Genomic DNA, 19,364 nt, shown 5'->3' with positions numbered 1-19,364 from the left:
CAGTGGTGATTAACGATAAATATTATACTAAAATTAATTAAAAAGATTACATTTAAATGAAAAACGTTTTATTTACGTAAAAATATGACTACATAATAAAAATATACAATCATTATGACTATGAATTAAATATATTTATAAATATTTTAAATAAACTATTTTATACTTGTAGATTCTTCTCGTAGTGACTGAATAGGGACGTGAGTAACAAGAGGTTTGTGGTAGCTAAAATATGATATAAATAGTCTTGTTGGAACTGTAGATAAGTACCTTGTAAATACACCATCAATAGTGGTGCCATGCCGTGTTGTTGAAACTGAAGTGTCATTATTAATTGATAGATTTAAATCGTCATTAAAAAATTTTATCAGTGGCTCAGAAGTCTTTGAATTAAAGTTTATATTAAAGTCTCCACTCAAAATCATAGGTAACTTTTATATATGTTTATATAAATATCTCATGTTAAGCTGAGTGCTCGTAATTTTTAGAGTTACTTAATAAAATTTGTTTGTTATAATAAGAATATAAAAAAAATAATTAAAATATCAATAAATCAAATTTAACGAATAGTTAAGATCAAAAACAGTATGAACACTCAGTATTTAAGGTTTATATAAACATGTATAGAAAATAAATTAATTTTTTTTATTTATACTTAAAACTTATTAATGTATCAGAAATAAAACAAAACATAAAAAAATTATTTTTTAAATAATAATAACGTAATAATTTTTGATTAATGATATAAATAAATTATACATACCGACAATCAACCTTAAATCTATAAATGCACTCAAAATAGTTTATTTAAATCAGTTTTATCACTAATATTCAATTTATATATATATATATATATATATATATATATATATATATATATATATATATATATATATATATATATATATATATATATATATATATATATATATATATATATATATGGGTCATTCCATGCCAAATCGACAAATTTATTACCTGACCTCTTTCGATTTCGCTAAAAATTTTCTATCTTTTTCTACCCCCCGAAAGACATTTTTCAGAATTTTTAAAAATTTTTTTCCAAACTCAAAAAAGTTACGAATTTTCGAAAAAAACCGCTCTTTTTTTTAAAAATGCTAGAACTTTTTCAAAAATTGACCGTTTGGGAACTTTTTTTTCAAAATTTTTGTTTTTAAATGTAGTTTTTGAAAAAAATATGAAAAAATTTTCAGAATCCCAGATATATGAAATATTTTAGTTTTTTTGAAAAAACCGTGATTTTCTCAAAGTTGGACCATTTTTTTTTTTTTTTTTTTTTCTAAAAAAACTTCAACTAATTCCGCAGTGATCCCCGCATATTTCAGGATGTGATCGCTATTGCTTCTAATTTTTTTACTATTTAAAAAAAAGTTTTTTTACAATTTAGTTTATTTTTTTAACTTTTCGGCCAAATTTTTTTAGCTTACTCGTGAAACTTCAGAAGTTAAAAAATAATGTATCTTTCGAAAATTTTAAGTCGTTATCTTCCAAAAATTTTTTTTTTTTTAAATTCATACTTCAAACCTCATATTTCTACATAAATAAAAATCACTTTTATTACTTGTCCTGAAATCAACACGGGAAAAAAAGTGATACAAATTTTACGTCAGGTGATGCTATATTTGGTTCACTACTATAGAAAATGCTGTATCATAGTATAGTAAAGTATAGGACATAATACATTAGATACAAAATTAGCGTCTACAGTGATACAAATTTTACATTACCTTTTTATCCGTGAATGTATTTCATATAAAACATTTTCTTCTGACCAGGTTCTAATATTTATTGATTTATTTATTCATTAATTAGTTTATTTATTTACAATAACATCTATTCTTTATGATAACATCTATTTCCTTATTTCTTTTTACTTAATGATTGTCTTCTTTTTTTCACTGTGCTATGAGTTAAGGGGGGAGACTCATGTAAATGCCCCGAAATCGGTCATTTTTTAACATTTTTTTTTACAGTGATAAAATAATTTCATTGTTTCGAACTTTTAACACAACTTTATTAAACATTTTAAGATTATAAAAAAACATTTTTTTTTTTTTTTTAATACAAAATGGCGGCTCAGCATGATGTCTTGTAGGCTGCCTCCGACGCGAGGTCCGAAACTGCTCTATTTGTCACTCATGAACCGTTGATCTGAAACAAAAAAAAAAATTTTTTTTTTTCAGGAGATATAAACGGATAGGATAAACCTTTAAAATTAAAAAAAAAAGGATAAAATCCAATATAAAATCAGCCTTAAAAAAAAGTTACGATTTTGGGCTATTTTTTTTATCCTTTTACCCCCAAAAAAAATTAGTAATCAATCAGAAATACCTGAAGTTTCAGGTTTATCCTTCCGGTAGTAATGTAGAGAAAAGCCTCACCAAATTTCAAACAAATCGGTCAATAATTTTTTGAGCTACAACACGAGCAGTTTTTCAAAAAGTAGTTTCGAGATAATCGCGTTTAAAGTTTCAGTACAGGAAAATGAGTAGTTTTACTGAATTATTAATTACTTACCGACTAATTTGCAATTCCAGGTCCATATAACAGTCCTTCTGCCTCCTCAAAAGTTGATTTTCATCTATTTGATGTTGTCTGCGAGCTGAACGAGCTTCTTTGGTCTCTGAAAGGCTTTTACGATTCTGTCGGGTTATTCGCTCTTCGTCTGTACTATCCGCAAATATCTTAGCATAAATGCCAATATTCAGATTCAGAAGGTTCATTATTCTTAATATGGAAGTATAACCTTCATTAAATATCCCAGCAGCAATGTAAGCTGAAATTTCGACTACTTTTAGTCCGGAATGCAGGTGTTTTGGGGATAATCGCCAAACTGTAGCGTTAAAACTTTCGTTCGCGTTCTGCGTATGACCACCAAGGCATCGCTCAAGTAAATCATCTTTGGAGAAATCTTGATATATTGGTAAAAGATGCTGTTTTAAATCTTCACCAAGTAATGGAGCTAAATTTTCCTCTCGAGGATCTCGATTTAGAGCAATAGCCTTCTGCCATTTGCACCAGCTATCAACGCCTTCAGGGCAGTTATCATGTTGGGGATTTTCTGTAGTGGAAAAAATATGATCATAAGTAGCCATTATGGCTTTTTTCATATTTTCAACACTGTTAACATTTCTCTGAATACTTAAACCATAATATTTTGTTAATTTTTTACCACTTTATCAGTTAGTTTTCCTCTCCCCGAAAGTTTCTTTTCTGTTCTTACATTTCTAAGTCGAGAGCCCATTCTTTTTCTACATGACCAATACATTCACTCTTCACTACTGGTAACTCATTACCGTAAGGTTCTAAATCTAGAATAGCCTTGAATGTCTTAGAATCTCCGTCACCAATGTAGTTACCATATTTTACTCCAAATTTTTCTTCTGAAGTCGAGAACATTTCTTTCATGGCATCGACTTCCATCTTTCCTGACGAACCTTCGTGATTTTGTTGACACTCATCCTCATGATACTCACTCCACTTACGGAATTCTTCTGTATGAGTCTTGTTCTTCCAGTAAACACAGCCTTGACAGTAACTACTTTTTATTTTCAAATCAATAACTTTCCCTGAATAATATCCTATGAGCGTTGCAACACCGTACTTTGATTTGAAACCACGTTTTTCCAAGTACCATCTCCAGATACTTTTAAAATATTTTTTCTCTTCCTTGCTCAACATTTTTTCCATCTCTTCTTTCACTGCCTTCTGCGATAGAAATTCAAATGATAATTTCACTGTATTATAAATGTGTTCCACAATGTTAGCGTAACAACTTTTACTCAAACCAGTGCATAGATCCATCAGGTTACAAAATACATTTATTCCTTCTCTTCCAACACCCAAAAGTCTCATGATAAACACTATTCTCCGGTTTATTTCAAATCCGTTGTGAATGAAAGGACCTGAATTGATTATTTTATTACCACATGGACATGTGATAACAATTTTAAAACCAAGGCTCTGGAACCACACTTTTTCCCTGGCATAGGACTGCTCATTTCATCGTCATTATAAAAATTTATAACAGCTGATGACACTTCAACAGATAATCCATGGCCTGAAAAATTGAGTGATGATTAAAATTATATATAAATACGTATAAATTGTTCAAACAAAAATTAGTTAGTAAGTCTATATCTCACCCATTTTCTTTTCAGGTATTGATAATATTCCTTTATCAGCTTCAAGATTTATTGCTAATCGCGCCATATACGTAGTTGTGCCCATTACTTCAACAATCTTCTCAATACTCCAACTTGACGGCATAAGAGTCAACATTTGTATACGTAAAGATTTGGTCGTATTGGTATCATGGAACTTTTCTCTTAATTTTTTAATTATTTCAGCAGCATCTGTGTTGCTGCATTGAAAATCTACAGGATTTGGAATTCCTAATGCCTTTTTCAAACTATCAGCAACACGAGAAACTTTATTGTTTAAATACGTTTCATCATTTACTCTTCTAGCTAGCAATGGAGATTGGTTTAATAATAATAAAGCTTCATTTACGATCGGACGAGTATTTCCAAACTGTTGTTGGATCTAAAAAAATAATCAATAGAAAATACAAAGAACAATGATAGTTGAACATCGAAACATAAAAGCTTCAAAAATACCTGTCAGGTTATTGCCTCCGGAATTATCAACTTCTATAGATCCGGTAAGAATATTTTCATCATTCTCAGAACGCTCATCGGGTTCATTGTCATCACTTTCATCAGAAAGACTTTCAGCGTAATGATGAAGTAATTTTTTATAGCATGAACTGCATATTCGATCAACAGTTGACAAATTGTATCGATTAGCTAAATTTTGTGGTACATTACGCAAAGATGATGTTTTCCGATGGTTCTCCAAATTATGTGGATTACAACATCGATCGCGAAACTTTGGCATTGTAATCACTTGTAAACAAAAATTCGATAAAAAGAACTCACCGTCAAACTGTGTAAATTTATTTAATGTTATATCTTTGTGACACTTTGAACACATCAACGATACGATTATTCTTTTAACATAACCTTCATTTTAACAGAATAAAGTAGAGATGATCTCTTTTTTACCGATAGACGACAGTTTAAAAATTATCGGCTGAGGATATTTTTCTGCACACTTCAATAGTGCAGTTGTGATTTTTTAGTACAAAAAAATTGAACAAATATGAAACAAAAACATAATTATCACTTAATTTAAAAAAAAAAAAATTTTGGAAGATAACGACTTAAAATTTTCGAAAGATACATTATTTTTCAACTTCTGAAGTTTCACGAGTAAGCTAAAAAAATTTGGCCGAAAAGTTAAAAAAAAATAAACTAAATTGTAAAAAAACTTTTTTTTTAAATAGTAAAAAAAATTAGAAGCAATAGCGATCACATCCTGAAATATGCGGCGATCACTGCGGAATTAGTTGAAGTTTTTTTAGAAAAAAAAAAAAAAAAAAATGGTCCAACTTTGAGAAAATCACGGTTTTTTCAAAAAAACTAAAATATTTCATATATCTGGGATTCTGAAAATTTTTTCATATTTTTTTTCAAAAACTACATTTAAAAACAAAAATTTTGAAAAAAAAAAGTTCCCAAACGGTCAATTTTTGAAAAAGTTCTAGCATTTTCAAAAAAAAGAGCGGTTTTTTTCGAAAATTCGTAACTTTTTTTGAGTTTGGAAAAAAAATTTTTAAAAATTCTGAAAAATGTCTTTCGGGGGGTAGAAAAAGATAGAAAATTTTTAGCGAAATCGAAAGAGGTCAGGTAATAAATTTGTCGATTTGGCATGGAATGACCCATATGTATACTAATAAATTATTAGTATATACTATCACCGTCGTGTATAAAATTGATTTAATAAAAACACCAAAATAACGTTTATTTATTCACACTGTTTGATTATACTGTAACGAAATACGTGTTCTAACTTAGGGATGCACGATTCAAAATCGATTCTTACTAGAATCGATCTTTTCCTGTTGTCGATTCGATTATTTAGATCGATTCTTCAGAGCAAGTTGAATCGACATATCGATTTTTCAGAGTCGGAATCGATCGTCTAAAAATAAAATGGCGACGATGACCGGGAATTTTGAAAGAAAGTATTTTTTAAGTAATTTAAAAACTTGATTCTAAAATTGAGATAAAATTTTTTTTAAATATTATAACAAATTAATTGTAGCAGTTAAAAAGAGAAAAAATCCCACTTATAGAAATTATTCAAATCAACAAGTGTAATTTTTTAACTCATTTACTATATAAATAAAATACAAATATGGTGAAATATCTAATAAATTCTGTGTCATTGAAAATTTTTATAATCGTATTAGAAAAAAAAATTTATCGATAGTCCTTCTCAAGAAGATGAAAACGCAATTGAGTTTTGAACCGAGAAAAAAAAATCTGCACCAGTTTTATCATCGATAGCCTTAGAACACCTCACGATTCCTGTAACTTCTGTCCCGTGTGGAAGACTTTTTTCTATTGCTAGTCATATTGGAAATGCTATCAGAAATCGATTAAGTGCTGACCATTTACAGCAAATATTGTTCCTTAAATCCCTACCAACAACGGAATGGTATTTCTTATAAGAAAAACTTAATTTTACTTTCTTTTAATAATTTTATTATTCTTTTTGAAACTAGAAAAAAATATTTATTTTTTTATTAAAATATACATTTAACTAATAATACTTTTTATTTGATTAATATTTAATAGCAGTATTAATATTTAATTAAATCAATTTAATTAATAATTAATTAACTCATTTAAATATTAGAAAGCATTTAGTAAAAAATTATAATTCACTGTTATTAAGTGCAATAAAATATTATTTTCAATCTAGAAGAAATGTCTATTTTAATAATTGAAAATGCATTAGTATAAGCCATATTAATTTTTAAATTAGTTCATTATAATGATATGGAATTCTTTAAACTTGAAAATTACGCCTTCATTCAAACGATCGATTCTTTCACACTCGATTTTATCAAGGATCAATTCTTTCGATAAAATTTATCGCGATTCTCGAGATCGATTTTTCTTTTGGAATCGTGCATCCCTATTCTAACTTAGAACTTCTAAGTACAAAAATACTAGAATATACAACTTGAACATAGCTATCGACTTTCATGCCACCTAGAACTAATTTCACATTGTTAAATTTGGGAGTCGGTGTGCGCGCGTATCGTAAAAATTCACCCTCATCAATTTTCTCCAACGCGCCAAAGGAAGTATAACTTCAAAAATTCCAATTAAAATTAATACATAGATTATAATTCAAATATTTTAAAAAATTATCAATATTAATTAATAATAGTCTTTGAAAATAATAAATTCTATTCAAAATTAATTAAATTCACTAGCACAAACTATAGCGACCCAAATTTTTAGATCCTGACTTTTTTCTTATGCTGTATAGAGGGTAGAGGTCCTTACCTCTACCCTCCATAATTTTCTTGGAACTTTTCTCTAGCGAGAAAATTCAGCGACTATGCGCCATTTGTTGAAAAATTTTTTAACTAACTATACAAATTTTAATTAACAATAAAAAGTATTTTTTTCTTACAAAATTTTTTCTTGCAAAAATTATTAAATTTTTAGTTTAAAAATATTTTTTTTCAAATGAATAAATAAATAAACTTGAATATAATAATAAAGAACGCATGCGTGAAATCGATCTTTCATCCCTCCAGTAATTCGTATTCGTAGACAGCGAAGGCGCCCTGCAACCCTTGTACACTTACATCGACAATGCAAGTACAGTAACAGCGAGTCTTTGAACCTTGGCTCGGTGTGAGTGTGTGTAGTTTGATGCAAAGAAAGAAAGAGATAAAAATAATAATTCCAAGTATTTCAACCCCTGGCCGAGACAAAGCATCCGACGACTTAACAACAAACCTCTTCTATACCATTAATAAACTTCATTAACAAAACAAAAATCGTCAATAATTTATTTTGCGCAAGATAAATTATATTTAAATAACTAAAAATCAGTGCTTCAATTATTAGACATTATCCAAAAGACAATAATTGTAAAAAAACTAAAATGGCTTTAGATTTTGCAGCTACGTACAAAGTGTTAGTTCTCGGTGATTCTAATGTCGGAAAAACTTGTATTGTTCACAGATACTGTGACGAACGCTATTACGATACATATATATCGACAATTGGTGAGTTTATTTGTATATTAAAGGGGTTAATTAATTATTTATAATTCTATTATTCTGTTTTGCAGGAATCGATTTCAAACAGAAAATTATTAATTTAGATGGCACTCCGATAAAGTTACAAATTTGGTATGCAAATATATTTTTTATTTAATGATCAATGATTTTGTGTAAAAATAAAAACAGATAAATTTATACGGCCGCGTAATAGAGTGGAATAACGGTGTAAATTATTCATCCGAAATTTTAATCTTCTTCCGTAAATTTTTGACACTTGTATTTTTGTTGAAAGAGCAAGAATAGATGATTGAAAATTTTTAACTACTTTAGTAATAACTATATTAATATAACTTAGACGTTGAATAGTATTTAAAACATTTAAATATATTTGTAATTACTTATCGGATTTATGTATATGATATTTGTGAAATATATAAAAAATTCGTGTAGGTAATTATATTTTAAAGATATAAGCACATCCTGATGTTACGCTCATCAAGACCTTTCATTTGAGTATACACATGATTTTTTCATATATTTCATATATATGTGATATTCCTTATATTTGTGAAATATATGAAATATATAAAAAAATCGTGTGGGTATTCAAATGAAAGGTCTCGATGAGTGGAACTCTAGGATGAGCGTAAATCGTTGAAAATATCATCAGTGGGCTAAATACCACGTAATTTCTTAATTATTGAAATAATATATAATAAATAATAAATGATAAATAATATATATATATATATATATATTATGATGGCTGTTTCACGGCACTGGCGTCGACAGCACCGGGGAGTTCCACCTAAATGTTGGCTTACCTGGTTCGTAGCTTGTTGGGCGCTAGGAACTTTACGTTCCGCGGTTCGAAAGTTAGCACTTGGTCGTCGTTGGGCGGCAGGTCAACGTCGAAGAGATCCTAAATTGAATAGTGCGGGTCTCGGAATCGATTTGGAATAATTACCACCAGAGAAAAGAAAATGTTAACGCACAGGGACTGCTTACAAATCAATTTATTAACTCACAATGTACTAGATTGAACCAGTACGCAGGTTCGGCAATTCGCAATAACAAAAAAAAAAACGAATCGGAATATGATCAAAAATACAAAAATACTGAGTCCACCTTTATTCGCTTAACAAACAAACTTTTGAACTAAGAAAATTAAGTGTCTTTGATTTTATTATCTTAACAGCAATTATAAATCGATCCAATACAAAATAAATTTGATTCGTCAGTCCGTTCTTAATAACAAAATGTTTAATGCGACGGGAAATTAACCAAAAAAAATAACAGAAAAAAAAAAATTGTTTCGCCTTGCTGTTCGTAACAACAAGTTTCGAATGTCCCAATAAGAAAAATCAACTGTCGCCGCTTTCGTCTTAACAAATCATGAAGTACAAAAATAACAAAGCAAAAAAATTATGATAATTATTTAGCGCTTCTTCTCCTAACAGCAATTTCGAATATAAAAAAAAAGATAACTAAAATACCAAAAAAAAATGTCTTCGCTTCCGGTCGTAACAAACAAATTATTAATTAAAAAAAATTTTTAACTAAAATTATAACTGTGTCGTATTTCTGCCTAACAACAATTTGCGGATTTATCAATCACAAAGTTACAAATCGTCTTCGCTTTCCTTTCGTAACAAACGAATTTTGAATTTCTAAAAAAAAATAAAGAACATAAAAAAAATTCTAATTATCTTAGCTTTTCTTTCGTCATAACCTAACGTTGAATCTCGAAACAAAAATAAGTTAATTGCCTTTGCTTTTCTTTCGTCAAACAAATTTTAAATTTCGAAACAAAACTAAGTTAACTGCCTTTGCGTTTCTTTCGTAACAAGCCAGAATGAATAAAATAAATTAACAAAAAAAAAATTATACTGTTTCGTATTTCTTTCCTAGCCACAAATTTCGAATTTATCAATAGCATCGATTTGTCGTATATTGGTTATTGATGGCACAATCGATCGATCATTTATCATTTGCGGCGGGTAAATGAACCGTCGGTAACTGTTGTTACCCGTCGGGCAATACGCGGGACAAAGCTCGAGGTATAGTTTCTAATTGCGCTCTTAGATGGCCCCTGAGTCGAGCCAAATTTGTGCGGCAGACAATATCAAACTGTTACCAAATAAAGTGAGACTGTACACAATATTCCTTTACCACGTATTACAATCTTTTTGGCACCGGCTACCTGGCTGACGTCACCCCGAAGCCGGAATTCAACAACGCAATTGCTGAATTTCGGTACAATTCTTAATTTCTGAATAAAAAAAATCGTAATTATTTGACCGTTCAATAGTCAAAAAAAAAATTCAATAATTAATCATAAATTATAATTCGGACAGGTAATAGACCTATCCGAACTCGACTTAGTCGCGGGCCGCGGTGAAGTCACCCAGGTGCATTAACAAACTGCGACCGCACTTAACCCGTTCAGTCGACTCTCCAGGGAGATGTGAAATTCCTTGCAGAAGGTGTCGGCGGTACTGACAGCGGCAGAGGTTCCAGGCGATGGCGTCACGGAATTTTCGGTGTCGTAATGAGCAAAATTTTTTTGCCTACTTCTGACTGTCTGGCAGTTGACAGTTACAGCGACTACCAAGAGAAATTTTAGCTTTCGACGGGATCGACACTCAAAATAACAAATACTTAACAACTTAAGTAAATGCACCACGTAAGCGACTGAATTTTCGTGAATGAATAATTATTAATCGGTTTAACTTTATTTCGTATCGTGACAACAAAATTATCAGCGGTTCAACAGTGGCTTTTTCGGTGTCCGGCTCAGAATTGCTGGCTTTTCCGTTTTCCAGCAACATGTGGTGTTTTCGCTAGCGCAGCTACAAAGCTGCGCGTCCAATCAACCGTTGTTGAATAAATTTCCATAGTCGATGGTTGGTCGATTCCCAATTTAGTATTCCATTCGGCGTTCAGGTGGAGCCCTGGTGTGCTCTCGTTGCTTCCTCGTACTGTTATTCGTCCATTCCGATTCCGGGTTTCCCTCGTTGATCGTTGTCCCTCCCAGATGTCTCCCTGGTGAACTGAACTGCGGGTTCGCCCGGTCGCTTTTGTCATTCACTCTCTCACACACATTCTTAGTTTACATAGTAAATTTTTCGGACGCATCCATCCATACTAAATTTGATTATTTGGCGCGGTTCGGCTTATTTTATTTACCTCGAGCTTCGCATTCTGACCGGAACCCACTTAGGGCGACACAGGCGCGTCGAATCTCAGCATTCCGTCAGCCTGGCCAACACTATAGACTAATTAATGCTTAAAAAAAAACAATCTTTATAATGAAATTTAGTGGGAAAAATTTCCCATGTCACAATATATATATGATATTTATGAAATATATAAAATACATGAAAAAAATCCTGTGGGTATTCAAATGAAAGGTTTTAGTGTGTATAACGCCAGGATGAGCTTATATCGTTAAAAATATCATCAGGAGATGAAATACAAAGTAATTTTTTAAATATTGACATTTTTAAAGATGCTCACTTTTATGTTACGCTCATTGAGACCTTTTATTTGAGTACCCACATCAATTTTTTTCATATATTTTATATATATGATTTTTCTCATATTTGGAAAATGTATGAAAAAAATCGTGTGGGTATTCAAATGAAAGGTCTTGATAAGTATAACGTCAGGATAAGCTTATATTGTTAAAAATATCATCAGGAGACAAATTACAATGTAATTTTTTAATTGTTGACATTTTTAAAGATATAAACTCATCTTGATGTTACACTCATCGAGACCTTTCATTTGAGTACCCACATCAATTTTTCATATAATTCATATATTTATATATACTATATATATGTATATATGAAAAATATATCAAAAATGAATGTAGGTATTCAAATGAAAGGTCTCGACGAGTATAACGTCAGGACGAGCTTATATCGTTAAAAATATCATCAGGGGACAAAGTACAACGTAATTGTCTTTATTAAATTTAATATTTTTATTCTGATAAAAAAAAATTTCTAAAATTTCTTACTGACAAATTTTTTTTCAAAATTTTAATTTAACACAAAATTACGATAAAATATGCATTTAACGGTGTGAAAATTTAAAATTGATTCCACCTAAATTCAATACGATTTTTTGATGTAATATTTACACTAAAATTTTGAATATTGTAATTGTTATTGATTATTAACTGCGGAAAAATGTTTATTGCAGGGACACAGCTGGACAAGAAAGGTTTCGCACATTAACGACAGCTTATTATCGAGGTGCAATGGGAATATTATTAATGTATGACGTGACAAGCCTCGACAGTTTTAATCATTTGTCCTATTGGCTGCGGAACATACAAGAGGTGTTTATTAACACTTTTTAAAATTAATTATCCGATAAGAAATACAATAATAATAACAATTAAATCGATTGAAATTTATAGAACGCATCACCAGATGTTGTCAAAGTACTGACGGCAAATAAATGCGACGCGATAAATAATCGCGCCGTAGATGCGGAGCGGGGTCAAAAAATAGCAGACAATTTCGACATGCCTTTCTTCGAAGTTTCCTGCAAAGAAAATATAAATATCGAGGCTGCTTTTCTGACTCTCGCGCGAAGAATACGGGAACAACGAGGCCGGAGGGTGAGATAATTTTTTTTTTATTTTTAATAATTATTTAATTGCATTCAATTGAATGCTCAGTTAGCTGAATAATTGATTTATTAATTTAATTTAATTTAATTTTATTTTATAGGCCAGTTTATTCAAAGCATCTGAACGTGAAGGTGCTGATAGTATCATAAAAGCGCAGTCACCCTCGCAACAAAGAGATGCTTGGAGGTGTTCATGTTAGCCAATTAATCACTTTAAGTATATTAAATTTACTTAATTACTAATTTTTTTTTATTTTAATTAAAAAGAAAGGTCTAAAAAAATTTTTTAGCTTTTAGCTTTGACGGAAACATAGTCCTGTTATAATTATAGTAAGAACTAGAAAATTTACAGTTTTTAAAAATGTTATTTTTATATTTTATACTGAAAAAAAAATTTTTTTTTTTGCTTATTTTGTTAAATATTAAACCATATAATTAAGAGAACAAGTAAGTTTTTGTATGAGTAGTTTTTGATGAGTAGATTTTTATTATTAAATTGAATTCTACAGTTAAGTATGGTATCATTGTAAAGGTCGTAACTAGAATTGCACGCCCCATAACACAAAGTAGTTGAGGTAGTGCTTTATTCTCAATATTTAAAAGACGAGCAATGCTTTTGTTACAAACATATGGCACCCCCTGGTTAAAAATATTGATTGAAAAGGATTGAAAATGATGAAATTAGAATACTTTTGAATAATTTCAATTCTTTTTCATGTATATATAGATATACAGTTCACATAGGGTGACTGATTCCCAATACTTTTCAATCAATATTTTTAATCAGGGCCTTTACGCAGAAAAAATACATTTTTTTAATCAATATTTTTTTTGAATTTTTTTCATTGCAGAATTTTAAAAGAACATTTTTCTTCAGTGATTTTTATTCCTAAAAAATAAACATTATTTTTTTTGTCAATATTTCATTATCTAATTATATAACTTTTACATACCCGTGTAAAAAAAATTGTCCTAAAAGTATTCTAAAATTATCCTTAAAGTATCCTAAAATTGTCATAAGTGTCATAAAATTTTCATATAAGTATTTTAAAATTGTCCTAAAATTATTATAAAAGTGTTCTAAAATTCATGATAGTGTCCTAAAATTGTGATAAAAGTATCCTAAAGTCATCATAAAAGTGTACTAAAATTCATAAAAGTGTCCTAAAATTGTCATAAAAATACTTTTTACAATATATTTTCTCTGAGTAGTTGCGACAATATTTTTCTAAAATCGAAATTTCATTTCGGTTTAGTGTCATAAATTTGTCAAAAAAATTTCTTAAATTGTGTCACATTTAGAATCCTAAGCTTATGACTCTTTTAGGACAATTTTTTTTTACACGGGTATTTACACCTATAAATTCAACATTTTTTTTTATTTTTATTAATATAACATTATTTAAAAATTTAAATTTTCTATTACACGGAAAGAATAAGATGACACTGGATATTATCCCAGATTATACTCAGTGATATCTGTGGTGAAAAACATTTTCAGATAGTAGCTAGTATAATCCAGATTATACTGGATGATATCTGGATTATACTCATTGTAATCTCGATTATATTCATTGTAATCTGGATTATACTAGCTACTATCTGAAATTTTTTTTCACTCAGTATAATCTGGGATGGTATCCAATGTCATCTTGTTCTTTCCGTGTATCTTCTCTGTAATTTTTACAGGAAATTTTTTCCGTTAAAAAAATGGATTTAAAAATTACAAAATTTGAGCTCTTTTTTTTTTTTAATATTTTTTTAACTCTGCTAAAAAATTATTATTTTAATCAGATGAAAAAATGTTTGGTATAAATATGTTTTTACCAAAAATTTTTATTTGGGATTTTTTTTATTTTAATTTATTAAAAAAAGGCCTAAAATTTGATTTGAATAAAAAATTGTGGACCATAATATTTGTTTACTTATGTTAATAACTTTACTTAATTTATTTAACGAATTAATTGAGTCACTTATTTATGTAAATATAAATATAGTCTGACTGATGTTTAAAGAAATAAAAAAATAATGATATGATAATTATTAAAGAAGAAATGAAGGAAATTGAAGGTTTTTTAATTAATTCAGATCAATAATTATTGATAAAATTAATTTATAAAATATACGCGTATTTATATATCGCACTGTGGTAATATGATAGTATTATTAAAAATACTAATGACAACAATAATAATTATAATGGAAAAAATTAGAAAAATGTAGTAAAATTGTACTAGTAGAAAAAGATAATTTTTTTTTTTAATTTTTTCACTTTTACAGCGAAAAAATGTAACTTAAATGGTGATATTTAAGTAAGCTTGAACACAATAATTATTAAAATCACTCGCACAAATAATTAAAAAGGTCAATAATTCGTCGATTTTTAATTTCACTTTTTATAAAGAAAAAAATAAGTAAAATTTTTAAGTGTTGAATATAATATAATAAATGAAAATTTAATTATTATAAGTAATGATAAATAATAATAAAAATTACACGGGCTGTTGCTATTCGTATTCGTTCATGCTGGCGAAAATAATCTATAGGATTCATAAATTTTTATTATTTGCTTTTAAAATGGAATTTAAGTTTGAAAAAAAAAATTAGTCGTTTCGAAAAAATTTTTTAAATTGACGGAAAAATTTTTTTAATTTTACATAAAATTTGGGTAATTATTTACAAGTTGGATCTACTCTGTTTTCACCATATTTAGGTGAAAAAGTAACATTTTTTGGTTTTTTTTATTCTGCTTATTTTTACAGCGCATTTATGACAAAAAATATCGTGAAAGAAAAAAATCAAGATTTGTAAAATTTTTTTAAATTGAAATGATCAACTTTTTTTTTTTAATTGTTTATTTTTTTGTGTATTTTTCAAAAAAAAAAAAAGAAAATATATCAAAATTTTCATAAAAAAATTTCGTTCGAAAAAATGAAAATTAAAATGGTTGAACCACACGGAAAGAACAAGATGACACTGGACATCATCCCAGATTATACTCAGTGATATCTGCGACGAAAAAAAATTTCAGATACTAGCCAAAAAAAATTCCAGATTATACTGCGTGATATCTGGATTATACTCATTATAATCTGGATTATAACCATTATAATCTGGATTATACTCATTGTAATCTGGATTATACTCATTATAATCCAGATTATACTCATTATAATCTGGATTATACTCATTATAATCTGGATTATACTCATTATAATCTGGATTGTGTTCATTGTAATCTGGATTATACTAGTTACTATCTGAATTTTTTTTCACTTCTAAATAATTACCAAAATATTATTTTCTGAAAAAAAAAATTTAACCACGTTTTTTTAAAATTAATCTAATTTTTTTTTAATAAATAATTCAATTAAACTAATCTAAATTTTTTTTTCAATATTTTCAAACTTTAAAAAAGTCAAAATAAAATTTTTAAAACAAAAACAATTTGACAACTTTTTTTAAAATTGAAAAGAAAAAAATAATTTGTGCACAACATGCGTAATTTTTTACAAAATGACTAAATAAAACAATCCTACAGATTATTTAATTAAAAAAAAAAAAGCCTTTATTGTGCCTATAAACGTGTGTAAGTCAATTTACCCTTTCTAAAAATGATAAAATTTGATTTTAGTAATTATGTTCTCAAAAGTTATTATTTATAAGCTGGACTCTGTGATTAATATTATTACATAAATTAATCATCAATTAAAAAATATTAGTATTAAATTAATTAAGCCAATTATGCATTTAACGGAAAGTGGAATTTTTATTCAAGTATTACTTCAAGTACTGCCAAGATTATTTACTGTTATATATGTAGATATTCAAGGAGACAATGGTAATAATTTTGGGGTGAAAACTAATTACATTGAATTGACAATCAAATGTTTATTTGTAATTGAAAATTATCAATTTGATTTTTGTTAAATAGTCTCCTTGAATTTGGAATGAAATGTGATTTTAGTTATTAATTATTAGCTTTTTAAACATGTATATTTATGGTTTATATTAATAATTTATAATTTTAGTAGAAAAATTAATATTTAAATGATAAATGTAAAACTTGATGTTTAATAAATAAAAAATGCACTTTATACAATGAAAAAAAAATTTTTTTCTAACTTTACCTTAATTAAAACGAAAAAAAAATTTTTTTTTGGAAATTTAAACATTCGTATTAAAAAAAAAAAATACCCTTCTAAAAATTTCAGGATCTTTTAAGATCAGTACAAGGTATTAAACAAAAAAAAAAAATTGAGCCAAAATTTAAAGTGCGAACGTCAATTTTAACGATTTTCAAAAATTCAAAATTTGATAAATTTGGAATTTTTCAAAATTTTTTTTTCCAAAATATTTTTTTTTCAATAGCTCTAAGTTTCCCCTTGCAGACAAACAAAAGGCCATTCCTGTATGTATGATAGCGTTCGAGATATTACAAATAAAAAAAAATTGAAAAACGGGAAAAATTGCGAAATTTTGAATTTGGATATTTTTTGAAAAAAATTTTTTTATTTTTTTTTCTTTGACAGAAAAAAAAATTTACTTGAATCAAATAAATTATTTTGAAGAATTTCATCTTCTTGGTTTGAGTTAAAAAATTCTTAAACTAAGAAATTTCACTTGATTTAAGTACATTTTATTTGATTTAAGAATTTTTTGTCTTGATTCAAGATAATGAGCTTCAAAATTATTTTTTTGGTTCAAGAATTTTACTCTTGATTTAAGGTAATTTTTTTTTTCAGTGTAGTAAAAAATTTTGCGTCAATGCGTCAAAAAATTTTGTGTTAAAAATTTTTTGATGCAATGACGCAAATTTTTTACTGTGTAAATTTTGATAAAACGAAAATATAGTTATCATGTAGAATCATAATCAATTTTAGTTGTATTATTTGAATGAATTTTATTCAAAGCTAAAAAAAAAATTAACTTTTTTTTTTTTTTTTTTTATGAAGACGATTATTTTTAACTTAAAGTCGAAAACAAACTAATAAAAACTCGATATCTTCGTTTCAAAAAATAAAACCCGATTCCTATTTAGAAAAAAAAGAAAAAAACACTTTTATAGTCAACTTTAATGACCCAAAATCGTTTAAAACTAGACTCTCAATTATAATTAACTCATTATAGCTTAATGGAATGTATTCGTATCTTTCATCAAAGTCGTTAGTTCTTAAATTTGTAAATAACCAATCATAGATTAATATTTTTTATCAAAATTACTATAAAAATTAACACCAGGTAAATTATCGATACTCCAGTGTGATTTAAACGTTAAAAAAAAAATCATGTGCAAAATTTCATTGATTATTAGTATTATTACTCTCGCAACTTCGGCTTCTTTCGTCGAGAATTCTCAAGATACTCAAGAGATAACGATTAAACAGTTATATAACACTCCATTCAAGGGATCCCGAAGTACAGGAGCTTATCGATGGTGGTTGGAGCAAACTGGTTATAGAGGGTAAGGATAGAAATGCGATCGAAATGGGCTCAGTTGGTCTTACCAAAGCACAAGTACAAATTAGAGGCGATGATAAAAAATACATTATCCTTGTTCGATACTATGCTAAAGGAGTCGACAATGGTTTTTTATGGTGTTATATATTTGGTCATATTAAAAAAAATACTTCCATTTTTATTGATTGCTACGAAGGGTTTTGGCAGGTGAGGTCATACACAGCTTTATTTAAATATTTAAATACGTTGCACAGGCTGGAAAAAAAATTAATTTAAATCTCCCGTGTAAACAAAAATTGTCCTAAACGAGTCATAAGCCTAGGATCCTAAATGTGACACAATTTAGAACATTTTTATTATAAATTTATGACATCAAACCGAAATGAAATTTCGATTTTAGAAAAATATTGTCGCAATTATTTAGAGAAAAAATATTGTAAAAAGTACTTTTATGACAATTTTAGGATACTTTTACGTAAAATATAAGAATAACATCATGACAATTTTAGGACACTTTTATGAAGTTTAGTACACTTTTATGACGACTTTAGGATACTTTTATGACAATTTGAGGACACTTTTATGACAATTTTATGACACTTATGACAATTTTCTTGGCCTCAAAAAATTTCTTTAATATTTTTTTTGGTCAAAAAAATTTTTTTATACTATAAAATAATTTATTCGGTAGTTTTTAAATTGCATAACTCAAATTACTTTTATCTGTTTCAGCATCTCATGAACCCGAATGATTACCAACAGTACAGTTTGTTTTATTATCTTTATGAAAATATGTAATGCAAGCCGAAAGTAGATATTTTATATTTAATAAAAAATGACAACACTGATGGCGTAAATTATATTAAAGCAATTTAGTATGAAATACATAGATAAATTTATATAATAAAATGTTAAAACTAATGCTGAAGTTGAATTTCATTAAATCGACCAGAAAATATTAAATTTTTTATTTTTTTAAGTATACTAGAATTCAAATTTGCGCGCGCAAGCCATTTTTAATTTTGAAAATAGTTACAATTATTGCCGCAAGAGCGCGCCAACTCTTGACAGTCGCTTCTTG

General features: G+C 27.9%; 1 protein-coding gene and 1 long non-coding RNA gene across 2 annotated transcripts; one reads left to right on the top strand and one right to left on the bottom strand.

Moving 5' to 3' along the window:
* Positions 1 to 1,797: 1,797 nt before the first annotated feature.
* LOC141537534 (uncharacterized) lies at positions 1,798 to 2,584 on the bottom strand. Its single transcript, XR_012480939.1, has 2 exons — positions 2,353 to 2,584; positions 1,798 to 2,172 (listed from the first exon to the last, which is right to left on the bottom strand). It is a non-coding gene; the product is annotated as an uncharacterized LOC141537534 (long non-coding RNA).
* A 4,276-nt stretch (positions 2,585 to 6,860) lies between these two features.
* Positions 6,861 to 19,204, top strand: LOC141537330 (ras-related protein Rab-8A-like). Its single transcript, XM_074258230.1, has 6 exons — positions 6,861 to 8,179; positions 8,245 to 8,305; positions 12,389 to 12,527; positions 12,609 to 12,812; positions 12,925 to 13,040; positions 19,016 to 19,204. The coding sequence occupies exons 1-5, from the start codon at positions 8,056 to 8,058 to the stop codon at positions 13,021 to 13,023; spliced, it is 627 nt and encodes a 208-aa protein (XP_074114331.1). The 5' UTR covers positions 6,861 to 8,055; the 3' UTR covers positions 13,024 to 13,040; positions 19,016 to 19,204.
* Positions 19,205 to 19,364: the final 160 nt, after the last annotated feature.

The sequence above is a fragment of the Cotesia typhae genome, unplaced genomic scaffold (genome assembly GCF_013202065.1).
Source record: "Cotesia typhae breed Kobodo isofemale line unplaced genomic scaffold, CoteBio_Ctyphae scaffold_91, whole genome shotgun sequence".
Lineage (NCBI taxonomy): Eukaryota > Metazoa > Arthropoda > Insecta > Hymenoptera > Braconidae > Cotesia > Cotesia typhae.
The sequence above is the reverse complement of the archived record's forward strand: the minus strand, read 5'-3'. Positions and strand labels throughout refer to the sequence as shown.